Source organism: Dendrobates tinctorius, unplaced genomic scaffold, assembly GCF_039654945.1.
Source record: "Dendrobates tinctorius isolate UK_male_01 unplaced genomic scaffold, ASM3965494v1 ptg000028l, whole genome shotgun sequence".
Lineage (NCBI taxonomy): Eukaryota > Metazoa > Chordata > Amphibia > Anura > Dendrobatidae > Dendrobates > Dendrobates tinctorius.
Genome location: NW_027361696.1, coordinates 38,389,198 through 38,416,237, shown reverse-complemented (window position 1 = coordinate 38,416,237; position 27,040 = coordinate 38,389,198). Strand labels below are relative to the sequence as shown.

The window sequence follows — 27,040 nt, the reverse complement described above, 5'->3', positions numbered from 1 at the left end:
CAACGAATTCATCTACGGGTGCGGTGATCTAATGACACCATGGGTGTGTCACAGAATTTTATACTATTGGGCAGTGAAGATAAAATAATTACATTTTTACCACAGAAATTTTGTTTTAGCCCCAGATTTTCCATTTTTCTATACTGCGAAATGGGTAAAAATGGCATTAAAATTGGTCACACAATTTTTGCTGAATGTGGCTGTACAGTACTGCTTAGCCATATGGAGAGACTTGGGAGGGACAGAGCGCTATTTACCTCCTGGAGCGCAGATTTTCCTGTTTACATGCAGTGACAGTTTAAATGCATGATGTACATTGCTCATGAAGTGCTATGCCCATTATTGGTCGTAAAGGGGTAAACCTTAAAAAACACAAATTACAGTTAATTAACCTGGACAGAAAAAAAAAATAATCACAATAATAGAAAAGCTAAAAATGAAAATTGGCCCACCATGATAGGATTAATGTCAGACAATGCAACGGAAAAAGTGGTAAAATGTTGAGAAATGTGTATCACCTAACAGTCTTGTAAGGATCCGATTACATTATCTGAGAGTCTGAAAATTAGTTACTGACACCATGGACAGATTTGGTAGTAAAATATTATTTATTGTACACACAGAAACAAAGAAAATGGAGAAATGAAGCTGTAAAGTCCATAGATACAATAGATAGAACTCACTACATGGATTAGGACTTACAATGTATTTGTATTTTAGGATAACACAGTAAGACTGGGGACCACCATCATTGTAGAAGATTAGTGAATTCTCATCCTTCGTCCTTGGTCCAACATTTGGGTTATGGACTTTGGCAGCCCATGGTAGGCATCTAGGAATATTCAGGCTTATAAATGTTGGACGTATCAATGGGTCCACCCTGATCGCTTCACAGATTTTTTTTTTTCAATTTTCTCACCATGCAATTAAAATACTTTATTACATCTTGGAAAACCTTTGAAGAGTAGAAAGTTAGATCATGGCCATACGCAGACACTTATAGCATAAACAGCTGCCAACAGACTATTGCAAAGTTGTATTTTTCTTCAATTTTGGCTACCTTGCGCCATCTTCTTATATGTTGATCCCTACATCAGAGGAGTTGGAAATCCTTTGGAAACATCACAAAACTCCTTTGTATTAATAAGAAGATGCCATTTCCCCATGATTCTGGACCAATGATGCTCAGCACACCTCTAGTTATCTTAAGGCTATTCACTAACATTTTCATACTACTCCCAAAACCATTGACTATCTGAGGATTTAGATCTCAGGACTGAAGGTACATCAAAGCCTTCAAAGTTGACTGTGACTTAAGGCCTGTTTAACACATCCATTTTTCCCCATCAGTCAAAATCCGCTGTTTTGCAAAAAATCGGATCCGCCATTTTGCTTGGCGGATCTGTTTTTTTTCCCATTGAGTTGCATTACCGGCGGATCTTGACGGATGGCTGTCCGTTGGATCCGTTTTTTTGTGGATCTGCCAAAATTTTGGTGTCCGCCAACATGCCTGGACGGACAATGCAACGTTTTTTCGGGTGGCCGGATCCGCATTTTACATTGCGCATGCCCGGAGGATTTGCCTCAGCTGCAAATTTAACCCTAAACCCTGTTCTGGCGGCTGAAAAAATTCTCATTCTCTCTCTTCTCCCCCAGGCAGCGGTTCCTTTAAAATTCTTCCTTCGACGGATCCATTAAAACAACGGTCCGGTGCCAAACGTTGTAGTCAGTACAGGAACGGATCCGTTGTCCTCCATTTTAGCGGATTTTAACTGACGAAAAAAACTGATGTGTGAAACAGGCCTAAAACTGGATAACATTTTACATATTCCATTCATAACTGATTATATCGGTAACTTATTCTTAAAAGGTTTTAACCGACTTTTGTAACATTGCCATTAAATAATTAGAATTCAACTGTCTCCATGAAATAGAATAAGGTTTTATCTCTACGCCATGCAATACCATTAGTCACCATTACTCTTTTGTAACACTTTCCTTGGAAACCAATGCAACAGCACCCCCAGCACCATTCAGATTGTTTATCTTCACAATGCAGTGAATTTTGAAATTTAATCAAGTTGCACATACTGTAGCTGTCAATATGGAGATACTTTTAGAATGGGACATCATCATAGTTTATTCTATAATGTAAGTATAATTACCGCTAAATTCATGATATAAGTCCGACATAAAGAAAATGCTGTTTTATATTTGTTAATTTCCATATTTCAAAAAAAAAATTTCATCACTTTTTTAACATGGCATATTCCGTCTCAGGGCCGCGCACCTGTACTGTTGTGCCCCTGTTTAGATTAGGGATGATGGAGTAGTGGATCTCGTCTTGGGATTCGTCTTGGGTTTTCTTTGAAGACTCAATATTTTCATACTAGAAAGTTGACACAATATATTGGACAATGCATCAATATGATTCCCCAAATATATTTTTTTGGGATTTAGCAATTCCGTTATTTTTTTGACCTACCGTACACATGCCAGATTCTCTAAATAGTCATCCAAAATCAAAAGTGGCCAAATCTCATGTTTTTTTTGTATTGCTACTAAATCTCAATCAAAAACAACTTTATTTTTTTTAGTTGTTTTTAGTTTATTAATGCAAATCAATAATATCTTCCCCTTCTTTCAGAAGCATGAATGTGCACACTGTCTGTGGCACGCAATATGCTGCTGCACAAGGCGCAGCCTGCAGCCTCTCCTGAGCGTAACACCTATATCCTTATCTTTACAGGATCCCACTCACAATTAGGAATGCTACATGTCTTCTTATATACCTGACCACTATTCCCTGGGCAAAGCATTATATGACTTGTACTGTATTTTTTAGAATTAGTAGACTGATTTCTACAAACAAGATGGAGGACAGAAACCAAGTTCATAGTCATTTTTGGGGAAAAAACGAACACTCAAAAAATGTGGGTTCAGGTGGTGATGGGAATTATTTTAGTCGTCTGCTAAGGTTCCTCTTTAGTCTGAACATTTAAAGGGTGCAGACAAATTTTCTTTAAGGCAAAATTTGTATCCTCTTAATATATTGCAGCCATCATACTATACAGCTCTGTGTACTTACAAGTGATCATTTTGCCTTTCTACCCAGATAAATCTTCTCTTTTCTATTAGGTCTGTGACAAAACAGCCTAGTTGAATCATTTTAAGCTGTATGTGAAAACAGGAGGTCAATTTTTCCTGCATGAGTCATCACTGCAAAGTCCCTGGCATGGGGGAAGAGGGAGGTGAAGAGGGGGATGACTCAAGCAGTGAAAAGAGACTTCCTGTTTCTACATAGAGAAAAGAAAATAATTAGCTGGGTAGAAAGAAAAAAGGAGTAAATGTCAGTATACAGTGCTATATAATATGATGACTGCAATATATTAAGAGGATAAATACTTGACAGGAGGAGGAGGAAGAGGATGAGGAGCAGGAGAAGTGCTTCTTTAAGCAGCATTTTGGACAAATAATTAGCAACTATTATAAATTCAGCAATCATTGAAGAGAAGGAGCAGGCTACCTCTGCAGTACTCCTAGGCTTCTTCACAACACTGTAAATGTCATTTGGATCTGGATGAGAAAGACTCGCCTTGGCCCTAAACAAAATAATATATAAATAGATTAAATATTAATGTGATCAGCCGATGATGACATTCAATTATACCCAGGACTTATGATTTCCTATAAATGTATGTATTATACAGTATTAGCTAATACAACGCCATTAATTCCAAAGCACCTTACAGACATCGTCATCTCTGTTCCCATTGGACCTCACATTATAAATTTCCTATAAGTATGACTTTGGAGTGTGGGAAAAAAACAGAGTAGAATAGGAAATAGAAGCTCCATGGAGATGTTGTCCTTAATGGAATTTGAGCCCTTCGGCTCGATTTCAAGCCATGGCGACTTGATGGATGAATGCTCTGTAGAAAGAATGATGTGTGCAAGCCTAGATAGGTCGAGCAGGTCTTCTCCGCCACTATCTTGATGGTATCAAGCCATTGCTTTGATGGTCTTCCTCAGCCTTGTCCCTTCTATTCTTACAACCATGATGTCCTTCTCCAGTGATTGCTTTCTTTGTATGATGTGTCCAAAGTAGGCAAGTCATAGCTTGGTGATCTTTGCTTCCACTGACATGTCTGGCTTCATTTGCTCCAAAATTGATTTGTTTTTTCTTCTTGTCATCCATGGTATTGATAATATTCTTCTCCAGCACCACATTTTGAAGGCGTCGATTCTTCTTCTGTCTCGTTTCTTTTTTGTCCAGGTCTCGCATCTGCAGCTGCTCTTTAATGCAACGGTGCAGATCGCTAAACTTTCTATATTTTTCTCTACGAAAGAAAAAGTCTGACCAGCTCCTTCTAAAAGAATGAAGCAAATGGGCACAGGTGAATATTTCCATGACTGTAATAAGTAAGCGAAAAAGAGGCACTGTGTGTGCGCCAAGATATGTGCTAAGATTGAATATATGACTGTTAAACTGCATTAGGGTATTTAGCGAATTAATTGGCAAATCCATGTGTACTCACCAATCAGATAAAAAAGGTGAGGGTCCGGTCAAAGAAAGTTTCCTTATCGTCGCTGGTGGGCACTCAAAAGTTGGACAATATGTGCCTTAAGTACATAAATTGCATATGTATAGTCTATATAGCAGTAATGCAATTTAAAGGTCCTATGTTCGATGTTTGCATATTTCTTGGTGCTATTATCCATCCATCTATCTATCTATCATTTGGAGTGGAGCCTTTTCTAGTTTTGAGCTCCATAGATGCTGAGTTTGTTCTTATTTTCTTTAGGCGTTCAGTAATTGAGAATATTGCTATGATGTCGTTGACCCATAAGATCTTTGGCAGCGAATGACAGGAGCTAATTTACTCACATTAATGATGATTTTTTGTATGATCCAGTAACTGAGATGTAGATACACTTTATCTTACTTATTTCCAACAAATCTAGAAATTACATTTTTTTTTCCTGACCTTGATTGGCTCTGTCCTCCATTACTGGAAGCTGGAAATTGAAGACTGGTGTAAGTTATTCTCTCCTCAAGACTGTCTTCTGATGATGCATGCTGATCTAGTTGATCTGATAGCTCACTGCGCGCCTTGCAAGAGAAGCAAAACTGTATTAGAAAGATAGATACATAGGCACAAAGTAATTTAGCACCCTTTTTAATGACTAGGATGCTTGCAAGCGTTGAAATTTGGAAGCTTTATGGCTCTACAGAATCTACTTATAAAATGAATATATTTAGCGTACAATTTGGCCAATTCATGAGCGCTCATCACAAGCCATGACAATATTATAGACCCATCAGAGAAAAGTCACCTTGGTATGGCTGGTGGGCTCTCATAAATTGGCCAATTTGTAGATAAGTCACTTCAGTAGGTTCTATATAGCACTAATGCTATCTAAATTTCATATATTCAATGTTTGCACACATTAACTCTTGAAGAGGCTGATCTATGTGCTGTATATTACACAGTCAAATCAACTTGCATCTGTTCAAACTTGCTCTAGGTGTTCGTCAAGTTTTTTTGTCAATAGATACAGAAATAGATGATAGAGAAATATGTAAAAAAATTATAGATACCTTTTTTAAAACAAAAAAATCACTCCTTTCTGTCTTCTTACAAGTCTTCAACCTAGAACTTAAAAGGCAAGGATCTTAATGGAAATGTAATTAGATCTTATCCTCAATAATTCTACAATTCATAACACAGCAAACAGCTCACCTGAAACGGACAATCAAAGCGACAAATATCATTAAGATGATTAAGGACACGATTCCCGAAGCTGCGTACATGCCTATCGTGGAGGAACTGTCTGCAACGCAAGAGGACAAGATGAAACTTCTCTAGAACTTTCATCATGACACATTGCTGTCCGGCTCTTCGGGAACTTACATGACACGTGGAGGGAAAGAACCTGTGACTTGCTAGATCCAACATCATTGTACACGACACAGTAGTACTCTCCCGCATGGCTCATTTGTATACTAGTCAGTACATATTCCTTCTGATATTTTGGTAAATGCTGATCGTTGTGGTACCAGGAGTATGTGAGTTTGTCGAGTGTAGGAGTAGTTGCCGTACAGTTCAGTTGCACTTTTGTATTTTCCATTACAGAATTTCCAGGAGACACTTTTATAGTCACGTTCTTTGGAGAATCTGCAAGTATCAAGTAACTATCACATTAATTGAAATATTGTTTCTAAATGTAACCTATAAGAAAACACAGGAATTGTTGGATGTATCAGAGTCTACCAAAATAGCCATAGGTTCTGCTGAGAAGTTGGCAAAATTGACAAGGAATCAGATAAACTGCCCAAGATCTTCCCCAGAAATATTATAAACTCATCCAAAACCATTGATTTTGTAACCAACAATTCTATGTGTATAGGATCCTACAGATAAAAAATGATTAGTCATGTTGAATTTCAATGCCAACCCAATTTCCAAGGTAGATAAGCAATCAGCGGAGTTTTCTGGCAGCGGAGATTAGTAAATTTGCCGAGATTCAAAAATGGCTACTTCACTCGGATTTGGCAGTGAAATTTGATTTGCTTTGAAGCTAATCGATGTAAATTGAATGTTCTTTATTATGCTCTTGATACCTAAAGTGGAAAATAAATGCAAAAAATAATACTCACCACTCTGTCATGCCGCTGCTGCAGGTCATCGTCCAGTCCTCCGCTCTTTGGCTTTTTTTTTCACGTTGATCAACCTTGATGGACCGTCTTTACTTTGTACCAGAGTTTTCAGCATTGAGTAGGTCGCTGAACGTGACGTCACAATATTATGATGTGCTCAGAAATGTCATGACCTGCCCCATGATATCAGAGACCTACTCGGCACTGGAAGCTCCATCACAAAGTGAAGAAAGCTGAAAAAGAGGTTGCGCAATGGAGGAAGGAGGAAAGAAGGGGCTGGATGGTTGGGTATGGCAGGAAAGGTGAGCGTTTAGATGAATATTTTTTTTCAACCCATTTCCTGAATTTGGATGCCGTTTTGTTGAATTTGCATAAAACTAATTGCAGATTTAGGAGAATCATACTTATTTTGTAAAATTTGAAGCAAATTGAATTCACTCGTTCACATTCACTCAACTCTAGTTATAGTATAAAGAAAAAACCATGAATGATGTCTAGAAATAGAGCATATGTATACTCACAGTTGATGTAAAGACCACTGCATTCTCCCTTACTACTTCCTATAGTATTTACTGCCTGACATGCGTAAGATCCAGCATCGTTCCATTGCAAATTGACTAATTTCAGAAAATCTGAATTGGTGGTTTTATATAGTTTTTCACCTTTATACCATTCATAGCTACTAATGATGGGATTACTTTGCTGTGATTGACATTGTAGGGTAACTTGTTCCCCTTCTTTTTTCTGATTGCCATTTACAATTCTACACTTTGAATTTTTCGGTGGATCTGATAAGAAATTGGAAATAGAATTGTTACTATTTAAATAATTGGGAAGAATGCATTGTGATTAAAGGCATGAACATATTTTTAAATCAAAATTTTAGCAACAGTTTTTAAAAATCATCAGTAAATGTAATTTTAAAACTTTAACTATCCTTTCAGACAAAATATATAGAGGTAAGGTCTTGCTGCCCTCACCCCACGCAACATGTTAAATCTCCTCTTGGTGCACATACCAGTCTATTATGTCCAGTATCTGTCCCTTTTCTTTAGCTTTGTAACTTGCTATCCACTCTTTATGAGTGGGCATTTCCCATTCATCAACATTCTTCTAGTACTATAGGTGCTGGAACTTTCTTCTTCCTACTTCCTACAACATGCATTCTACCTCCTTTTGTCTAATGACCTGCTTATATGGATCTCAAATCCTACTTTTCTGTTAAACCTGTAAGCAGTTTAGGAAACAATAAAGCAGGAGCAGAGAGGAAAAGACCTGCCCTCACTTACTGTAGATCAATAAAGACCCACCACTACTTCCTGTAGCGAGACAAAGACCGGAACACACTTCCTGTAGAGAGGCAAAGACCGTAACACACTTCCTATAGAAAGACAAATATCTGTGCACACTTCCTGTAGAGTGATAAAGACCCAATTACATTTCTTGTACAGAGACAAAGACCCGCCTCTGTTTCCTGTAGGCAGGCAAATACAAACCCTCACTTCCTTTAGAAAGAAAAACCCACCCCACTTCCTGTAGATTGATAAAGACTCACCCTCCACTTCCTGTAGAGTGATAAAGACCCACCAAACTTCTTGTAGAGTGATAAAGACTTGCCCCTGATTCCTGTAGAGTGATAAAGACCCACCCCACTTCCTCTAGAGTGATAAAGACTCGCCCCTGCTTCCTGTAGAGTGATAAAACCCACCTCACTTCCTGTAGAGAGATAAAAACCCACCCCACTTCCTGTAAAGTGATAAATACCCACCCCACTTCCTGTCGAGTGATCGACTCGCCTCCACTTCCTCTAGAGTGATAAAGACTAGCCCCACTTCCTGTAGAGTGATAAAAACCCACCCCACTTCCTGTAGAGATTTAAAAACCCACCCCACTTCCTGTAGAGGGATAAAGACCCACCCCACTTCCTTTAGAGTGATAAAGACCAGACCTCACGTCCTGTGATTAATCTTGGTGTCTCTTCAGCTAGACGTAAAGTGTAACAGAAACAGAAAGTGAGCGTAAAGCTAAACAGAGCAGAGAAGGGAAGCTATGGAATGAGCTTCTCAGGGATATGAGAGCATCATTTTAAATAATACTTATAATTTTTTTCCAATGATAGGTGCTAGAAGTAAAACATCCTACAGATGTATGGTGGTCCCAGTCTAGAGATTTCCATTGATCACTGAAAAAGCCAAAAGCAAACAACTGGCAACATACAACTTTAAAACATACAAGTGGCCAGACAGCTCATACCGAACGTTAAGACTTTCTATGTAATTACATGTATATTAGCTGAACAAGGTTTAATGTAGTAATAATAATAAAACAAAAATATTTTTTTTACTTACAAAGAACTTCCACAGAAACCTTATTGGAAGAAGATTTTCCTATTTCATTTAAAGCTTCACAGGTATATGTTCCAGCATCTTTTGGTGAAATGGACTTTTGCTTGGAAAATGAGGCAACAAATATATTATTTTGGTACCATGAAATATATGTTACTTTTGGATTGCTACTGTTGACAATGCACTCAAAAATGACCTCCGTTCCTTCAAGAAATTGTTTCTTATCTGGTTTTACAATGACTTTCACATTTCTTGGTGCATCTGCAAATATATTTTTTACATGTATTACTTTTTGCATTTTTTAAACTATTTTAGAGACTTTTAAGAGAGAAAGAAATTGTGTTAAAGTGTGAGTTTTATAGTCCAGAGACAGATTCCTTTAATAGAGGAGAACAGTGAGCTGTGTATGTTGATTTTGCTGATTTGTTTGTATTGATGAAGCAGAGCTGTATGTGTTGATGTAGTGTGCTGTGTGTGTTGATGTAGCTGAGCTGTGTGTTTGTTCATTTTGCTGAGTAGTGTGTGTTAATAATAATAATAATAATAATCTTTATTTATATAGCGCCAACATATTCCACAGGGCTTTACAGTTTAACAGTTTCAAGTCATAAGTAACAACGTTAACAATACAATAATTAAAGCAAAATAAAATGACCCTGCTCATGAGAGCTTACAATCTACAATGAGGTGGGGGAGATACAAAGTACAGGTGTGTATTTACAATGATGGTCCAGCCATCTTGAGGGAGTGGGGGATAGATAGAGATAGTGAATGGGCTACACACGCACACTTTCACATAAAATGACTTTGATTAGTGAACGTGATAGGCCGCTCCGAACAAATCTGTTTTGAGGGAGCGCCTAAAACTGTGCAAATTGTGGATAGCCCTAATTTCTTGGGGTAGAGCAATCCAGAGGATTGGCGCAGCACGGGAGAAGTCTTGGAGTCGGGAGTGGGAGGTACGGATTAGTGCAGAGGTTTCAGAGTGCAGCGGTCAGTTAGGCCAATAGACAGAAATGAGGGAGGAGATGTAGGGGGGTGCCGCACTGTGGAGAGCTTTGTGGGTGACTGTGTGTTGATTTTGCTAAGCTATGAGTTGTTGTAGCTGAGTTGTGTGTGTTGATGTAGCTTTTTGGGTTTTTATGAAGCCAAGCTGTTGATATAACTGAGTTGTGTGTTTTAATGCAACTGAGCTGTGTTTTATAGTAGCTGAGATGGGTGTGGGTTGATGTATCTTAGTTGTGTGTGTTGATGTAGCTGAGCTGAATGTGGATGTAGCTGTGTGGGTTGCACTGAACTGTGTGTTTATATGTATCTTAGTTGTGTGTTGATGTAGCTGAGCTGTGTGTGTTAATGTAACTGAGCTGAATGTGGATGTAGCCGTTTGTGGGTTGCAACTGAACTGTGTGTATATAGCTGAACTGTGTGTGTTAATGTAGCTGAGCTGTGTGTTGATGTAGCTAAGCATTTATTTTCTAAAACATTTTTGCAAGTAATGAGGAATATATTAATTGTTGTTAGGTTTTACTGTACTACATTTATTTATCATCTAAAGTTGCTGTGAACTAGTCTTTAATTAGTAATCGATTGAGCTAATTCTGTTGGTATCTACATGGTAGGAAATTATACTGTGATGAAAAAAAAGTAAAAATATAAAACAAATAACTCACTTTTGAAGTAGGGGTTTACTATCAATTTTGGTTTATTCTTATCATTATGCATTTTGGTTAAATTATTTGAAAACGTTTTATAAATGTCTTTCTTTCTACCTGGGAAGTTCCCACTTGACAAATGACAAAAGTTAATAATGACCTATGTGTTCAATATTCTGATTCTGTAGAAAGCAGCAATCAGCTAAATAATATTTGAATTAATTTGGTTTTGACTTTAGTATATTACTCAACATGGCAATAGTTTTCGAGTTTTGGGCAATTGATTATTTTGGAGGTCTAAAGGCATCCTGAAATTCCAAGGACTTTTTCCCTTCATGTTTGATTGTAACACTGAATTTGGGAACGTTTTCATATTCAATGATGAAATTTAGAACATCCTCAGATACATAGTGCAGAACCTAAGGGATACTTACACTTCACATCCAGTTTTGTAGCATGCGAAGTATTGTGTCCTTCATCATTTATAGCTTTGCATTCATAATATCCAGAATCACCGTCAGTTATACTACTGAAACTATAGTGGCTGTCGGTGCTATTGAAACATTGCCTGTCATTCTTGTACCAGATGTAAAGGGAGACCGGTGGGTTTGCATCAGTGGAACATATCAGAGTGACAGAGGATCCTTCTTTTATATTTCCCATTGGTTTCTGAATAAGCACATTTTTGGGAGGATCTGAAATATTTTATATGACAAGGTGTAAATAATAACACAAAAACTTGGAAATTAAACGTTTGGATCTCTCGTAAAGTGTGAGAGAAGGTATTGTTAGTAAGAAGCTTTATAAAGAGTCAACTATGGGACTTGTATTGTTTAAAGGGGTTGTCCAGCTCTGTACATCCTATTCTAGTCATACAGACGGGTGACCTGTGCGGTCAGTCATGTGCTCCCCCCAACTAGAAAGAACAACAAGGGACCCTGGCAATGACATGAGAGGAGTGTCGGGAGCGGTCAATGAACACGCTGCACTTGTCATTTGTAGACCTTGTGGGCCACATTTTTTTAAATAAATAAATGTGGATAACCTCTAAAAAAAATTCTCCTCTAATCATTCCTGTACTCCTCTCTGCCTCCATCTATTTCTTTCTTCCCTCTTTACTTTCTTCCTTTCCTTTCTTTCTTTGGTTCTTTCTGTCTTACTTCCTATTTCCTTGATTCTTTCCTTTGCTCTTTCTCTCTATATTTTCTTTCTTTCTTTCTTTCTTCCTTCCCGCTTTTCTTTATTTCTTTCTTTCCTGTATTCTCTTTTTTCATTTCTTCATATCACATTTACTTTCTCATTTTCTTTCTCTTTTTCCTTTTTCTTTCTCTTTCATATTACTTTCATTCTTTCCTTTGCTCTCTTCTTTCTATTTTTTCTCTTTCTCTCTTTCTTTCTTTCTCTTTCTTTCTTTCTTTCTTTCTTTGTTTCTTTCTTTCTTGTTACCTTTTCTTTTTCTTTGTTTCTTTTCCTCTGTATCTTTTTTCTTTATATTTTATTTCCTTCCCTCTCTCTTTCTTTCTTTCTTTCTTTCTTCCTTCCCACTTTTCTTTCTTTCTTTACTTCTTTCTTTCCTGTATTCTCTTTTTTCTTTTCTTCATATCACATTTACTTTCTCATTTTCTTTCTCTTTTTCCTTTCTCTTTCTCTTTCATATTACTTTCATTCTTTCCTTTGCTCTCTTCTTTCTATTTTTTCTCTTTCTCTCTCTTTTTCTTTATTTTTCTTTCTTTCTTATTACCTTTTCTTTTTCTTTGTTTCTTTTCCTCTTTCTTTTTTCTTTATATTTTATTTCCTTCCCTGTCTCTTTTTTTCTCTTTCTTTCTTTCTTTCTTTCTTTCTCTCTTTCTTTCTTTCTTTCTTCCTTCCCACTTTTCTTTCTTTCTTTCTTTATTTCTTTCTTTCCTGTATTCTCTTTTTTCTTTTCTTCATATCACATTTACTTTCTCATTTTCTTTCTCTTTTTCCTTTCTCTTTCTCTTTCATATTACTTTCATTCTTTCCTTTGCTCTTCTTTCTATTTTTTCTCTTTCTCTCTTTTTCTTTATTTTTCTTTCTTTCTTATTACCTTTTCTTTTTCTTTGTTTCTTTTCCTCTTTATCTTTTTTCTTCATTTTATTTCCTTCCCTCTCTCTTTTTTCTTTTTTTTCTCTTTCTTTCTTTCTTTCTTTCTTTCTTTCTTATTACCTTTTCTTTTTCTTTGTTTCTTTTCCTCTTTATCTTTTTTCTTTATATTTTATTTCCTTCCCTGTCTCTTTTTTTCTCTTTCTTTCTTTCTCTTTCTTTCTTTCTTTCTTTCTTTCTTTCTTTCTTCCTTCCCACTTTTCTTTCTTTCTTTCTTTATTTCTTTCTTTCCTGTATTCTCTTTTTTCTTTTCTTCATATCACATTTACTTTCTCATTTTCTTTCTCTTTTTCCTTTCTCTTTCATATTACTTTCATTCTTTCCTTTGCTCTCTTCTTTCTATTTTTTCTCTTTCTCTCTCTTTTTCTTTATTTTTCTTTCTTTCTTATTACCTTTTCTTTTTCTTTGTTTCTTTTCCTCTTTATCTTTTTTCTTCATTTTATTTCCTTCCCTCTCTCTTTTTTCTTTTTTTTCTCTTTCTTTCTTTCTTTCTTTCTTTCTTTCTTTCTTTCTTTCTTTCTTTCTTCTGGGTGGCACGGTGGCTCAGTGGTTAGCTGGGGTCCTGGGTTCGAATCCCACCAAGGACAACATCTGCAAGGAGTTTGTATGTTCTCCCCGTGTTTGCGTGGGTTTCCTCCGGGCACTCCGGTTTCCTCCCACATTCCAAAGACATACTGATAGGGAATTTAGATTGTGAGCCCCATCGGGGACAGTGACGATGATGTGTAAAGCGCTGTGGAATTTGTTAGCGCTATATAAAAATAAAGATTATTATTCTTTCTTTCCTGTATTCTCTTTTTTTCTTTCTTCATATCACATTTACTTTCTCATTTTCTTTCTCTTTTTCTTTCTCTTTCATATTACTTTCATTTTTTCCTTTGCTATCTTCTTTCTATTTTTTCTCTTTCTCTCTCTTTTTCTTTCTTTCTTTCTTACTTTCTTTTGTTCTTACGTTCTTTCGCTTTGTCCTTTTTTCACATTACCTTTTCTTTCTCTTTCATTTCATCTTTCTTTCCTTACGTTATATTTAATTTTCTTCCCTCTTTACTTTCTTCATTTTTCTTTTTTCTTTATATCAGATTTCCTTTCTTTGTGTCTTTCTTTCCTCATTTCTCCCTTTATTCCTTCCTCTCTTCTGTTCTCTCTTCCTTCCTCTCTTCCTTCTTTCTACTCTTGTTTCCTCTCTTCCTTCCTTTCCCTTTTCCTTCCTTTCTCCATTCCTTCCTTTCTCCTTTCCTTCCTTTCTCCTTTCCTTCCTTTCTCCCTTTCCTTACTCCCTTTCTTCCTTCCTTCCTTCCTTCCTTCCTTTCCCTCTTTATTCCTTTCGTCCTTCCTTCCTCTCCCATTCTCTTACCACCTCACTGTCTGATATTTGGATTACAGTTACTTACACAGCACAGAGATTTCCACATTGTTTGAGTCTCCGGTGCCCACACTGTTTTCAGCTTTACAATGATATTTTCCGGTGTCCTTACATTGTATGTTATTTGTCTTGGTTTTGAATATGTTCCCATTTTTGTACCATGTGATCGTGGGATTTGGCGGATTGCTACTTTCCACAGAACACGTCAGTGTAATCATTTTCCCCTCTTTGAGTTTTATGGATCTCTCAGGCATAATTTTGACATTCTGAGGGGCATCTGGAAAAGGAAATTCCAAATATCTGCTTAGCATTCTCTATTTTCATATTGCTTCAGATTAGCTTTAGTTTGTATTAATATTCTAAAAATACTCTAAAATAATATATACAAAATAAAAAATAATAATTAACAAGTAATGCAATAATTACATAGTAATGTGACTAGATCAAGAGTGTGTAAATTCATTTATGAAGTTCACTGGTGGCCATGAGTGTCAACCACCTGTTTCTTCATCTGCATTAGTATTTTTTCATGATATGTCTTTAAAGTAAGTGATATATACATGAAGGTACATGGAGGGGGCACTTACATTTTACATCAAGCTGTATGGTTCTACTGTCAGTTTCTTCATTCTTCCTTTGAAGTATGCAGCTGACATTTTTATTGTGGTCTATCCATGATGGACGAAAAGTAAGCGTGGTGGTCACGCTTATCCCACTTGTGTCATTCTTTGTATACATCTTCACTTCTCCATTTATATCCTGTAGCCAAGTCAGGCTTATGTTATACAAGGGGCAGTAAAAATCTATAGAGCATGATAATGTGACCTGCGTGTTTTCTTTCATTTCGGGAACTGTACGAAATTTCAAACTCGGGCCTGTATCTAAAAGTAAAAAAAAAAACCCCTTAGAATAATCTATTCTGTATGATATAAGGAACTTCAGTTTGGCACAGGTACTGTCAAGCCCTTCAAGGTGTTGTCCCACAAACAAAGTGTTAGGATTGGCGGATTGCACTAAATTAAAATAAATTTTAAAGTGCGCTAATTAACAATCCCAGCGACCGGGCCTGAACGGGAGACCGCAAAGGCAGATAAGGCATGGGATCTGTCCCTCGCAGTGGAAGAATCCCGGCGCCTAACATTACCCCCCTTAACATCACCCCCCGGTGACGTTTGAAAGCCACCACACGCTGGGAGGTATGGAAAAACTTTTGCTCAAAGGCCGAAGCAATCCTTTGCTCCAGCGATTCATCCTCCATTATTAGCCAGACCCTGGTGCTAGCGTACTGTTAGTAGCGGATTGCACTAAATTAAAATAAATTATAAAGCACAATCACAACCCGGGGTCCACCGTGGAGAGATGTTAACCTGCTGATAGTTTGAACAAATGACGGATAAAAAACTAGCGAACACACTGCGTTAAAACCACACAGTGCAAACGGGACACAGAGTACCAAGCTCAGCTAACCACTGAGCGGCACTAAAAAATAACAAGTGTGCAATACCCTGTTAAACCCGCAGGGAATAATCACATGGGTTGAGCTTGCCCCGCAGCTGACCTGTGCTAACCGCAAACGTGGCCGAGACAGGTGAAAAGTCAAGCGGAAAGGCAAAATCTACATTACCTATCTGAAGCTGACCAGTGCTAACCACACAAAAGCATGCAGACAGAGCAGTAAAGTATCCACCCACACACACCAAAACACATATGACTCTAGCACTCCCGCATGCGCCGCTGGAAGCCTTTTATGAGCTAGGCTCCACCACAAATACTCACACCCAGACGGATGGGGCATCGCCCGTGAGCCAATCCGGAGCTGCCACATCACCAGAGCAGTAACAGTCTGAGCACCAATGAGAAGGCCCCACTTCACGGACATGCTCAGTAAGATGATTTCTGGACTTAGACTCCAGAGGGTAGAGCTGCCTCTGTATACTACTGGTTACCATAGACTTAGCTGAAGAGCCAGCAGTAACCACACGGACACATGGATGCAGCGGAAGAATCCCAGTGCCTAACATAAAGTCTATTTTAATTAATAGATCTTGGAGCAAAACGTCCCTGCTATAAAATGACATTTGCTGTTACCAATCATGCAAAGTTGCTCCAGTTCATGGTCAGCAGAAACTTTAGCTCTTGGCTAGGAGGGAAGCATAAGTCACACATGATAAGTGTGTATACCGATGAAACACCAAGGGCTCACAGCTGTTATTTTCTAAAATAAAGCATTTTCTTGTCTGTTTTATCACAGGAGTAAGTGTTTCTGCCACATCACTAGTTCTGTGAGATCATCATAAAGCATGTCAGTTACATACTGTTAGGCGTCGGATTTCTGCGTTTGCTCTGCAGGGATCCAGACCCTCACATTCTGCAGTCTCCTGCTGTTTATCTATTGCAGAGGAGATTGCATAGGAGATTGCCTTGCAACAAATCTCTCCTGAGGCTAAGTCCTTCTCTCCTCCTACTGAGCATGCTCATGGGACGATCTCCCATTGGAGATTGGGAGTCATGTGCTCAGGTCCCGCTCCAGATCTCATTCGTCCATCTCAGAGATCTGGAAGCTTGCGGAAGGTCCCGGCTGCTATAAAAGGCGAGCATGGCTGTTCCGCCATGCGCTAGTATAGACTTACTTGCTGCTCTGTGTATGAGGACGGATGTATGATTCTGGTGAATGACTCATTATAAAACCATTTCCCTCTGATATTACGCATGTGGTTAGGGACTGAGTTTAGAATCAGCGCCAGTGCTCCTCTGCTGCAACATCCACAGCTGCTAGCGTCCGACATTGCGCTTGCGCCTTAGCCTTGTCGTTTAGTGGCAGTGTCCACACCGCGCTGCAGTAGCAGCCTCCCTTTGCATCCGCAGCTGCGACGCCGCACACACGGTAGGTCTAGACGGACGTAGTGCCGCCGTCTTGGGTTACTCCTGTGACCTGATACCCTGTGTGTGTTTATACTGAGTACTGTGACCTCAACAGGCTCAGTCTTTTGTATTTGTATTTATTTGGCATTCCTGTGACTTAACAGAGATTGCTCTGCGCACCTGAGTGACGTTTAACCCTGTGCGCATTACCGCCATATTGCTCCTGCCACCACTTAGCAGCGGTTATATCACCTACTGCACGGTGGACCCCGAGCGGCGAATGCACTTTATTATTATTTTTATTTAGTGCGTTCCGCCGTTCCTAACACATACAAGCTCAATGACCACTGTTTCTCATAACTCACTGACTTAATTTATGATGACCTCTGAGGGTTGAAGATACTCCTGTGATAAAACAGGCAGGGAGATGTGTTTCCTTAGAAATGGAAGTGTGTTACCTCTGAAAGCTGCAGTTGTGAGCCCGTGCTGTCTTGTCTGTGTATTTACTTATCATAATTGACATTTTCTTACCAACTAGCCAGCAAATATAGTATGCTCTGTCCATTAACTTCAGCAGGTCTGCATGGTTGGCCATTACACAGTACACAGCAGGGGCACATTTACAAGATTATCTCAGCAAAGGAACTTTTTTTTTTACATCCAATTGTGGAACTTATTATTCTAAAATCTATTATTTAAATTAATTAAAATGGACTTTGTTTGTGCAACAACCTCTTTATTAATGTTATATAATCATAGATAACCCTATTCAGAATTGACAATCAGCTGATTTCCCAGAGTCACACTCTGTAATCCTAGAAAACAGATGTTAGATGTTCAGCTGTTAGCTTTTCTTTTATAATTCCCTACCAAATCAATTGAGTGTGCATGTGTCTTCAATAGTGAAAAAGGGAAAATGTTTTTTCTTATCAATAGATTTCTTAAAAATGACAAATGGAGGCAGACTCAACTGATCCCCTGTGAATCCAGCACAAGCCTTTGCGGTCGTCTTCTCTGGCTTTCTTCTGGATGTCACAGGACAGCTTAAGCTCATAGAGAGAAAAATCTGATGATGTGTTCATCCAGATTTTAGAAGTCTTTTGACATCCAGAGGAAGCAACCACTTTTGGAGTGGGCATGACTATCATAATGATCAGTGCTGGATCCATGGGAGTAACATACAGTTGTGGCCAAAAGTATTGACACCCCTGCAATTCTGTCAGATAATACTCAGTTTTTTCCTGAAAATGATTGCAAACACAAATTCTTTGGTATTATTATCTTCATTTAATTTGTCTTAAATGATAAAACGCAAAAGAGAATGAAGCAAAAAGCAAAACATTGATCATTTCACACAAAACTCCAAAAATGGGCCAGACAAAAGTATTGGCACCCTCAGCCTAATACTTGGTTGCACAACCTTTAGTCAAAATAACTGCGACCAACCGCTTCCGGTAACCATCAATGCGTTTCTTACAATGTTCTGCTAGAATTTTAGACCATTCTTCTTTGGCAAACTACTCCAGGTCCTGATATTTGAAGGGTGCCTTCTCTAAACTTCCATTTTTAGATCTCTCCACAGGTGTTCTATGGGATTCAGGTCTGGACTCATTGCTGGCCCCCTTAGAAGTCTCCAGTGCTTTCTCTCAAACCATTTTCTAGTGCTTTTTGAAGTGTGTTTTGGGTCATTCTCCTGCTGGAAGGCCCATGACCTCGGAGGGAGACCCAGCTTTCTCACACTGGGCCCTACATTATGCTGCAAAATTTGTTGGTAGTCTTCTGACTTCATAATGCCATGCACATGGTCAAGCAGTCCAGTGCTAGAGGCAGCAAAGCAACCCCAAAACATCAGGGAACCTCTGCCATGTTTGACTGTAGGGACCGTGTTCTTTTCTTTGAATGCCTCTTTTTTTTCTCCTGTAAACTCCATGTTGATGCCTTTGCCCAAAAAGCTCTACTTTTGTCTCATCTGACCAGAGAACATTCTTCCAAAACGTTTTAGGCTTTTTCAGGTAAGTTTTGGCAAACTCCAGCCTGGCTTTTTTATGTCTCGGGGTAAGAAGTGGGGTCTTCCTGGGTCTCCTACCATACAGTCCCTTTTCATTCAGACGCCGACAGATAGTACGGGTTGACACTGTTGTACGCTCGGACAGCAGGGCAGCTTGAACTAGTTTGGATGTTAGTCGAGGTTCTTTATTCAGCATCCGCACAATCTTGCGTTGAAATCTCTTGTCAATTTTTCTTTTCCGTCCACATCTAGGGAGGTCAGCCACAGTGCCATGGGCTTTAAACTTCTTGATGACACTGCGCATGGTAGACACAGGAACATTCAGGTCTTTGGAGATGGACTTGTAGCCTTAAGATTGCTCATGCTTCCTCACAATTTGGTTTCTCAAGTCCTCAGACAGTTCTTTGGTCTTCTTTCTTTTCTCCATGCTCAATGTGGTACACACAAGGGCACAGGACAGAGGTTGAGTCAACTTTAATCCATGTTAACTGGCTGCAAGTGTGATTTAGTTATTGCCAACACCTGTTAGGTGCCACAGGAAAGTTACAGGTGCTGTTAATTACACAAATTAGAGAAGCATCACATGATTTTTCGAACAGTGCCAATACTTTTGTCCACCCTCTTTTATGTTTGGTGTGGAATTATATCCAATTTGGCTTTAGGACAATTCTTTTTGTGTTTTTTCATTTAAGACAAATTAAATGAAGATAATAATACCAAAGAATTTGTGTTTGCAATCATTTTCAGGAAGAAACTGAGTATTATCTGACAAAATTGCAGGGGTGTCAATACTTTTGACCACAACTGTAAAACAACCCTTTTGAACCATTGCTGGCTTATTGTCTGTGGAAAGAGAGGATTTGGCTTCTAAGGGGTAACATTTGTCTTGATGAAGGAGGCTTATAGGTACTGCAAACCTATACCAATCTTCTCTGGGAAATTAAACTTGCCGATTGTCATTATCATTCAGTAAGAGCACTTGGACTCTATTGCCACTTATTGGAAGAAGCAATTCTAAGAGTCAATATTAACCAATTAACAAGACTTGTCACTTGACTTAGGATAAAAGTCAAACCAGAATCTCAATTTGCAGATAATTGTTTTGGGGGTGTTAGTATTGCATGGCCTATAAGTCACTTTACACCGACACGTCAGGCACATCTCACTCCATAAGGAAAAATCTTATTTCTTTGACCCCAGTTTGAGGTTTCTCATCCAGCCAAATCAGATCTCATGCTTTGCACTGAGGAGGGCCAAGATCCTGAAACACGTGTCTGCAAATTGAGATTCTGGTTGGGTTTTTATCCCAAGTCATGTGCCAAAGGTCATTGAAGGATTATTAATGACTTTTAGAATTGCTACTTGCAATAGGTGGCACTAATTTACTAATTTTCATGTCCTCTTCCTCTCTAGAAAGGGAATTTTCAAAAAAGAAGATTAGGCATGCTAAAATTCAAATTCTCTCATCGGATCAGACCCGGGACTGATTAGGTTTCTCTTATTTTTGTATTTATGTACACTAGAGGTGAGTAACTCAATTCACACTGTTCTGATTCAGCATCCAGTCCTGTCGTCTGTGGCAGCCTGTCTCTACTTCTGAAAGCGCCAACCTTGGCCAGGCATCCTGGGTTACTAGACCTCGCAAATTATGCTATCAAAATGCGAGGTGGAGAAACGACCAAGGGCATGCATATTGCAGGGCTGAGGATGCTCAGTGGAAAAATGAAGACCGGCTGCCATGGAGGACTGGATAGAGCAACAGACCAGTCATCACTACTTATTGGACAGCTTTACAATTTTTTAATTGCTGATTTTCAGTGCACAATGTATGCATTTTCAAGAAACAGGCACTTTTCAGCGAATCAATATCTGCATATAGTGACAAGACCTCTAATAAAAACATTTAGAAGAATAAAGGATACTTACGAGACACGCTGAGGCTAAAATTGGACTTTGACATCCATTTAAAGTCATCACTTTTCCCATATTTCTCAAGTTTCCCAATGAGTCTGAGATGGTAATATCCAGTGTCCTTTTTCTGAAGGTCGGTAATTATTATGGTGCAGTCCTTTGCTGTTTTTCCAAAATAAACTACATTTTTCGACTGTGAGGGTATATTACTTTGATAAATGATTGCTCCAGTAAAATTCTGAGTTACAGAATTATATTCTGGATTAAAATACCACATGTAATAGTCAATGGCTGCGTAACTAGTAATGGTACATGGTAAAATGGCACAGGAACCGTTCCAAGCATAAACACTGTTATCAAGAATGACATGTTTATCTGGAAAACAAACACAACTAATAAAAAAAAATTAAGAAATATATTACTGTTCAAAGGTGTTAGCACATGGGGCAATATTATACTAGTTATATACTTGTAAATAGGGGCAGTATTAAAGTAGTTACATTCTTGTACATGGAGGTAGTATTATAGTAGTTATGATCTTGTACATAGGGGCAGTATTATAGTAGTTATATTCTTGTACATAGGGGCAGTATTATAGTAGTTATATTCTTGTACATAGGGGCAGTATTATATTAGTTATATTCTTGTACATAGGGGCAGTATTATAGTAGTTATATTCTTGCACATAGGGGCACTATTATATTAGTTATATTCTTGCACATGGAGGCAGTATTATAGTAGTTATATTCTTGTACATAGGATCAGTATTATAGTTGTTATATTCTTGTACATAGGGGCAGTATTATAGTAGCTATATTCTTGTACATAGGCGGCAGTATTACAGTAGTTATATTCTTGTACATAGGAGAAGTATTATAGTAGTTATATTCTTGTACATAGGAGCAGTATTATAGTAGTTATATTCTTGTACATAGGGGCAGTATTATAGTAGTTATATTCTTGTACATAGGGGCAGTATTATATTAGTTATATTCTTGTACATGGAGGCAGTATTATAGTAGTTATATTCTTGCACATAGGGGCAGTATTATATTAGTTATATTCTTGCACATGGAGGCAGTATTATAGTAGTTATATTCTTGTACATAGGATCAATGTTATAGTTGTCATATTCTTGTACATGGAGGCAGTATTATAGTAGTTATATTCATGTACATAGGGGCAGTATTATACTAGTTATATTCTTGTACATAGGGGCAGTATTATATTAGTTATATTCTTGTACATGGAGGCAGTATTATATTAGTTATATTCTTGCACATAGGGGCAGTATTATATTAGTTATATTCTTGTACATAGGGGCAGTATTATAGTAGTTATATTCTTGTACATAGGAACAGTATTATAGTAGTTATATTCTTGAACAAAGGGGCAGACTTATAGTAGGTATATTCTTGAATATAGGGGCAGTATTATAATAGTTATATTCTTGTACATAAGGAACAGTGTTATAGTAGCTATATTCTTGTACATAGGGGCAGTATTATAGCAGCTATATTCTTGTTCATAGGAGCAGTATTATGGTAGTTATATACTTCTACATAGGAGCCATATTATAGTAGTTATGTTCATGTTCCTTGGGGCAGTACAATAGTAGTTATATTCTTCTACAAAGGAGCCACATTATAGTAGTTATATTCATGTCCGTAGGGGCAGCATTGTAGTTGTTGTATTCTTGTACATAGAGGCAGTATTATAGTAGTTATATTCTTGTGCATAGGGGACAGTATTATAGTTATAATCTTATACATATGAGCAATTTTATAGCCGTTATATTCTTATACATATGACAGAATTACTGTAGTTATATTCTTGTACTTACGAAGCAGTAGTATATTAGATATATTCTTGTACATAGGAGTAGTATTGCAGTATTTATATTCTTGTATATAGGGGTAGTATTATAGTAGTTATATTCTTGTACATAGGAGTAGTATTGCAGTAATAATAATAATAATAATAATAATAATAATAATTTTTATTTATATAGCGCCAACATATTCCGCAGCACTTTACAATTAAGCGGGGACATGTACAGACAATAAATTCAATACAAGTTAAGACAATTCAAACAATGACATTAGGAGTGAGGTCCCTGCTCGCAAGCTTACAATCTACAAGGAAATGGGGGGACACAGTAGGTGAGAAATGCTTGTTAATTCAGGTCTGGCAATTATAATAGGGATTTTCATATAAAGCTGCATGATCCGGTCATCAGCCCGTGTGTTTAAGTGCAATAGACAAGTATCAAGTGCAGTTATCATGTGCATGAAGGGTGTGGAGACAGATGAATAGTAGGGTGCAGATTCAGAATAATATTTGGAAGGAGGGAACAGGGCAAAGTTAGCTTGCTGAGTAGTTGATGTGATAGGCTTCTTTGAAGAGATGGGTTTTCAAAGCGCGCTTGAATAGGTCAGGGCTAGGTATCAGTCTGATCGTCTGGGGAAGTGCATTCCAGAGAGCTGGAGCAGCACGAGAGAAGTCTTGGAGACGGAGGTGCGAGGTTCGGATTACGGGGGATGTTAGTCTTAGGTCATTTGTAGAACGGAGGGCACGTGTAGGGCGATAGACAGAGATGAGGGAGGAGATATAAGGCGGTGCAGAACAGTGGAGAGCTTTGTGGGTGAGAGAGATGAGTTTATACTGGACCCTGTAGCGAATAGGTAGCCAGTGTAATGACTGGCACAAGATGGAGGCATCGGTGAAGCGGCTGGACAGAAATATGACCCTGGCTGCCGCATTCAAGATGGATTGGAGAGGAGAAAGTTTGGTAAGAGGGAGACCGATCAGAAGAGAGTTGCAGTAGTCCAGACGAGAATGAATAAGAGCGACAGTAAGAGTCTTAGCAGTTTCAAAGGTGAGAAAAGGTCGGATTCTGGAGATGTTTTTAAGATGCAGGTGACAAGAGCGACTGAGTGATCGGATGTACGGAGTAAAGGAAAGTTCAGTGTCGAATATGACCCCAAGACAGCGGGCATGCTGCTTGGGAGTTATGGTTGAACCCTCCAGGGTTATTTTGATGTTAGGTAGAGTGAGGTTAGTAGAGGGGAGAAACACAAGAAGTTCAGTTTTAGAGAGATTTAGTTTCAGATAGAGGGAGGACATGATGCTAGAGACAGCAGACAGACAATCCTTGGTATTTTGAATTAGGGTAGGGGTGATGTCAGGGGAAGAAGTTTATAATTGGGTGTCATCAGCATAGAGATGATACTGGAACCCAAATCTGCTGATTGTTTGTCCAATAGGACATAGAACAGTAGAATATAATAGAATATAACAGTAGTTATATTCTTGTACATAGGAGCAGTATTATAGTAGTTATATTCTTGTACATAGGAGTAGTATTGCAGTGGTTATATTCCAGCACATAGGAACATTATTATAGTAGTTACATTCTTGTACATAGGGGCAGTATTATAAAAGTTATATTCTTGTACATAGGGGGCAGTATTATAATAGTTATATTCTTGTACATAGGAAGCAGTATTATAGTACTTATATTCTTTTACTTAGGGGCAGTATTATAGTAGTTATATTCTTGTACATAAGAACAGTAATATACAGTGGGGCAAAAAAGTATTTAGTCAGTCAGCAATAGTGCAAGTTCCACCACTTAAAAATATGAGAGGCGTCTGTAATTTACATCATAGGTAGACCTCAACTATGGGAGACAAACTGAAAAAATAAAATCCAGAAAATCACATTGTCTGTTTTTTTTTCATTTTATTTGCATATTATGGTGGAAAATAAGTATTTGGTCAGAAACAAAATTTCATCTCAATACTTTGTGATATATCCTTTGTTGGCAATGACAGAGGTCAAACGTTTTCTGTAAGTCTTCACAAGGTTGCCACACACTGTTGTTGGTATGTTGGCCCATTCCTCCATGCAGATCTCCTCTAGAGCAGTGATGTTTTTGACTTTTCGCTTGGCAACACGGACTTTCAACTCCCTCCAAAGGTTTTCTATAGGGTTGAGATCTGGAGACTGGCTAGGCCACTCCAGGACCTTGAAATGCTTCTTACGAAGCCACTCCTTCGTTGCCCTGGCGGTGTTGTCATGTTGAAAGACCCAGCCACGTTTCATCTTCAATGCCCTTGCTGATGGAAGGAGGTTTGCACTCAAAATCTCACGATATATGGCCCCATTCATTCTTTCATGTACCCGGATCAGTCGTCCTGGCCCCTTTGCAGAGAAACAGCCCCAAAGCATGATATTTCCACCACCATGCTTTACAGTAGGTATGGTGTTTGATGGATGCAACTCAGTATTCTTTTTCCTCCAAACACGACAAGTTGTGTTTCTACCAAACAGTTCCAGTTTGGTTTCATCAGACCATAGGACATTCTCCCAAAACTCCTCTGGATCATCCAAATGCTCTCTAGCAAACTTCAGACGGGCCCGGACATGTACACTCTTAAGCAGTGGGACACGTCTGGCACTGCAGGATCTGAGTCCATGGTGGCGTAGTGTGTTACTTATGGTAGGCCTTGTTACATTGGTCCCAGCTCTCTGCAGTTCATTCACTAGGTCCCCCCGCGTGCTTCTGGGATTTTTGCTCACTGTTCTTGTGATCATTCTGACCCCACGGGGTGGGATTTTGCGTGGAGCACCAGATCGAGGGAGATTATCAGTGGTCTTGTATGTCTTCCATTTTCTAATTATTGCTCCCACAGTTGATTTCTTCACTCCAAGCTGGTTGGCTATTGCAGATTCAGTCTTCCCAGCCTGGTGCAGGGCTACAATTTTGTTTCTGGTGTCCTTTGACAGCTCTTTGGTCTTCACCATAGTGGAGTTTGGAGTCAGACTGTTTGAGGGTGTGCACAGGTGTCTTTTTATACTGATAACAAGTTTAAACAGGTGCCATTACTACAGGTAATGAGTGGAGGAAAGAGGAGACTCTTAAAGAAGAAGTTACAGGTCTGTGAGAGCCAGAAATCTTGATTGCTTGTTTCTGACCAAATACTTATTTTCCACCATAATATGCAAATAAAATGAAAAAAAAACAGACAATGTGATTTTCCGGATTTTTTTTTCTCAGTTTGTCTCCCATAGTTGAGGTCTACCTATGATGTAAATTACAGATGCCTCTCATCTTTTTAAGTGGTGGAACTTGCACTATTGCTGACTGACTAAATACTTTTTTGCCCCACTGTAATAGTTATATTCTTGTACATAGGGGCAGTATTATAGTAGTTGTATTCGTGTACATAGGATACATAACAAAATAGTCCAAAAATAATAGCCACCTCAATTCAGTATATTATATCTCAATTTCTGCCACAAATGTGTGCAAACATAACAAAGGCAAATAGGCAAAAATAGATGAATCAATAAAACCAATCATTTATTAATAAATTTCATAAAATGTTTTACAAGGAAATTTCTAAAAAACCAAGGTACAAATGTAATGATAAATGCTCACAGAGTTAAGCTTTGTGAAACATAATCACATAATTGTTCTCTTTTATTGTTATTTTTGATTAATTGTAATGTCTGTTTATTACACTGATATTGGTTTTGTATCGAATATTATTAATTTTGTACTTATTTAGTTAAAATATTGGTGATATTGTGGCAGTTTTTTACTGTATAAATGATATGAGTATTTTTCTATTATGGTTATATTGATATTTTTTATTTTTACCTTTACAAGATTATACACTCAGGATTTTTGGCACCGCACTTGTTTATTTATAAATTTTCTTGCCTAATACAGTTCGGTTTCGGCACCTGGCTAGCGCATGCGCAGTTCGGGACAACCCACGGCTTCCAAGTCTGCTCAATGAAGGGACTTATAGCGAACTACGCTTGGGTCCCATGAGCGGTAACTTAGGAAACCTTTTTTATATGGTAAGTCCTTGGTAATCACGCATGCGCAATTACAAGCCAGGTGGACCGACATGAGCTGCAGCTGTAACTAGTGCTATTTATAGATGGACATGTGTTTAGCACACATATACGCCCCCTATTGAGGAAGCCAGTATGGCGAAATGGCGCTGTAGGGGTAGCCGGGTACGTGTATGAGAGAGCCACTGAAGTTCTATACATGTAAGTTGTTGTTAATTTTAAGCAGTATTGCATTGTTACATC

At 38.3% G+C, this 27,040-nt stretch overlaps 1 protein-coding gene across 1 annotated transcript in view; it reads right to left on the bottom strand.

Annotated features, from left to right (window-relative positions):
• Positions 1–468: 468 nt before the first annotated feature.
• CD22 (CD22 molecule) overlaps positions 469–27,040 on the bottom strand; it is a 68,364-nt gene continuing 41,792 nt past the window's right edge. Inside the window, exons 2-13 of the mRNA XM_073570574.1 lie at positions 20,942–21,301; positions 14,733–15,026; positions 14,174–14,422; positions 11,093–11,353; positions 9,010–9,267; positions 7,183–7,449; positions 5,916–6,179; positions 5,745–5,835; positions 5,603–5,660; positions 4,989–5,113; positions 3,527–3,602; positions 469–2,389 (exon numbers count right to left, since the gene is read on the bottom strand). Coding sequence (XP_073426675.1) covers positions 2,249–2,389; positions 3,527–3,602; positions 4,989–5,113; positions 5,603–5,660; positions 5,745–5,835; positions 5,916–6,179; positions 7,183–7,449; positions 9,010–9,267; positions 11,093–11,353; positions 14,174–14,422; positions 14,733–15,026; positions 20,942–21,301 — 2,444 coding nt within the window. The 3' untranslated portion in view covers positions 469–2,248. The remainder of the gene's footprint in view (positions 2,390–3,526; positions 3,603–4,988; positions 5,114–5,602; positions 5,661–5,744; positions 5,836–5,915; positions 6,180–7,182; positions 7,450–9,009; positions 9,268–11,092; positions 11,354–14,173; positions 14,423–14,732; positions 15,027–20,941; positions 21,302–27,040) is intronic.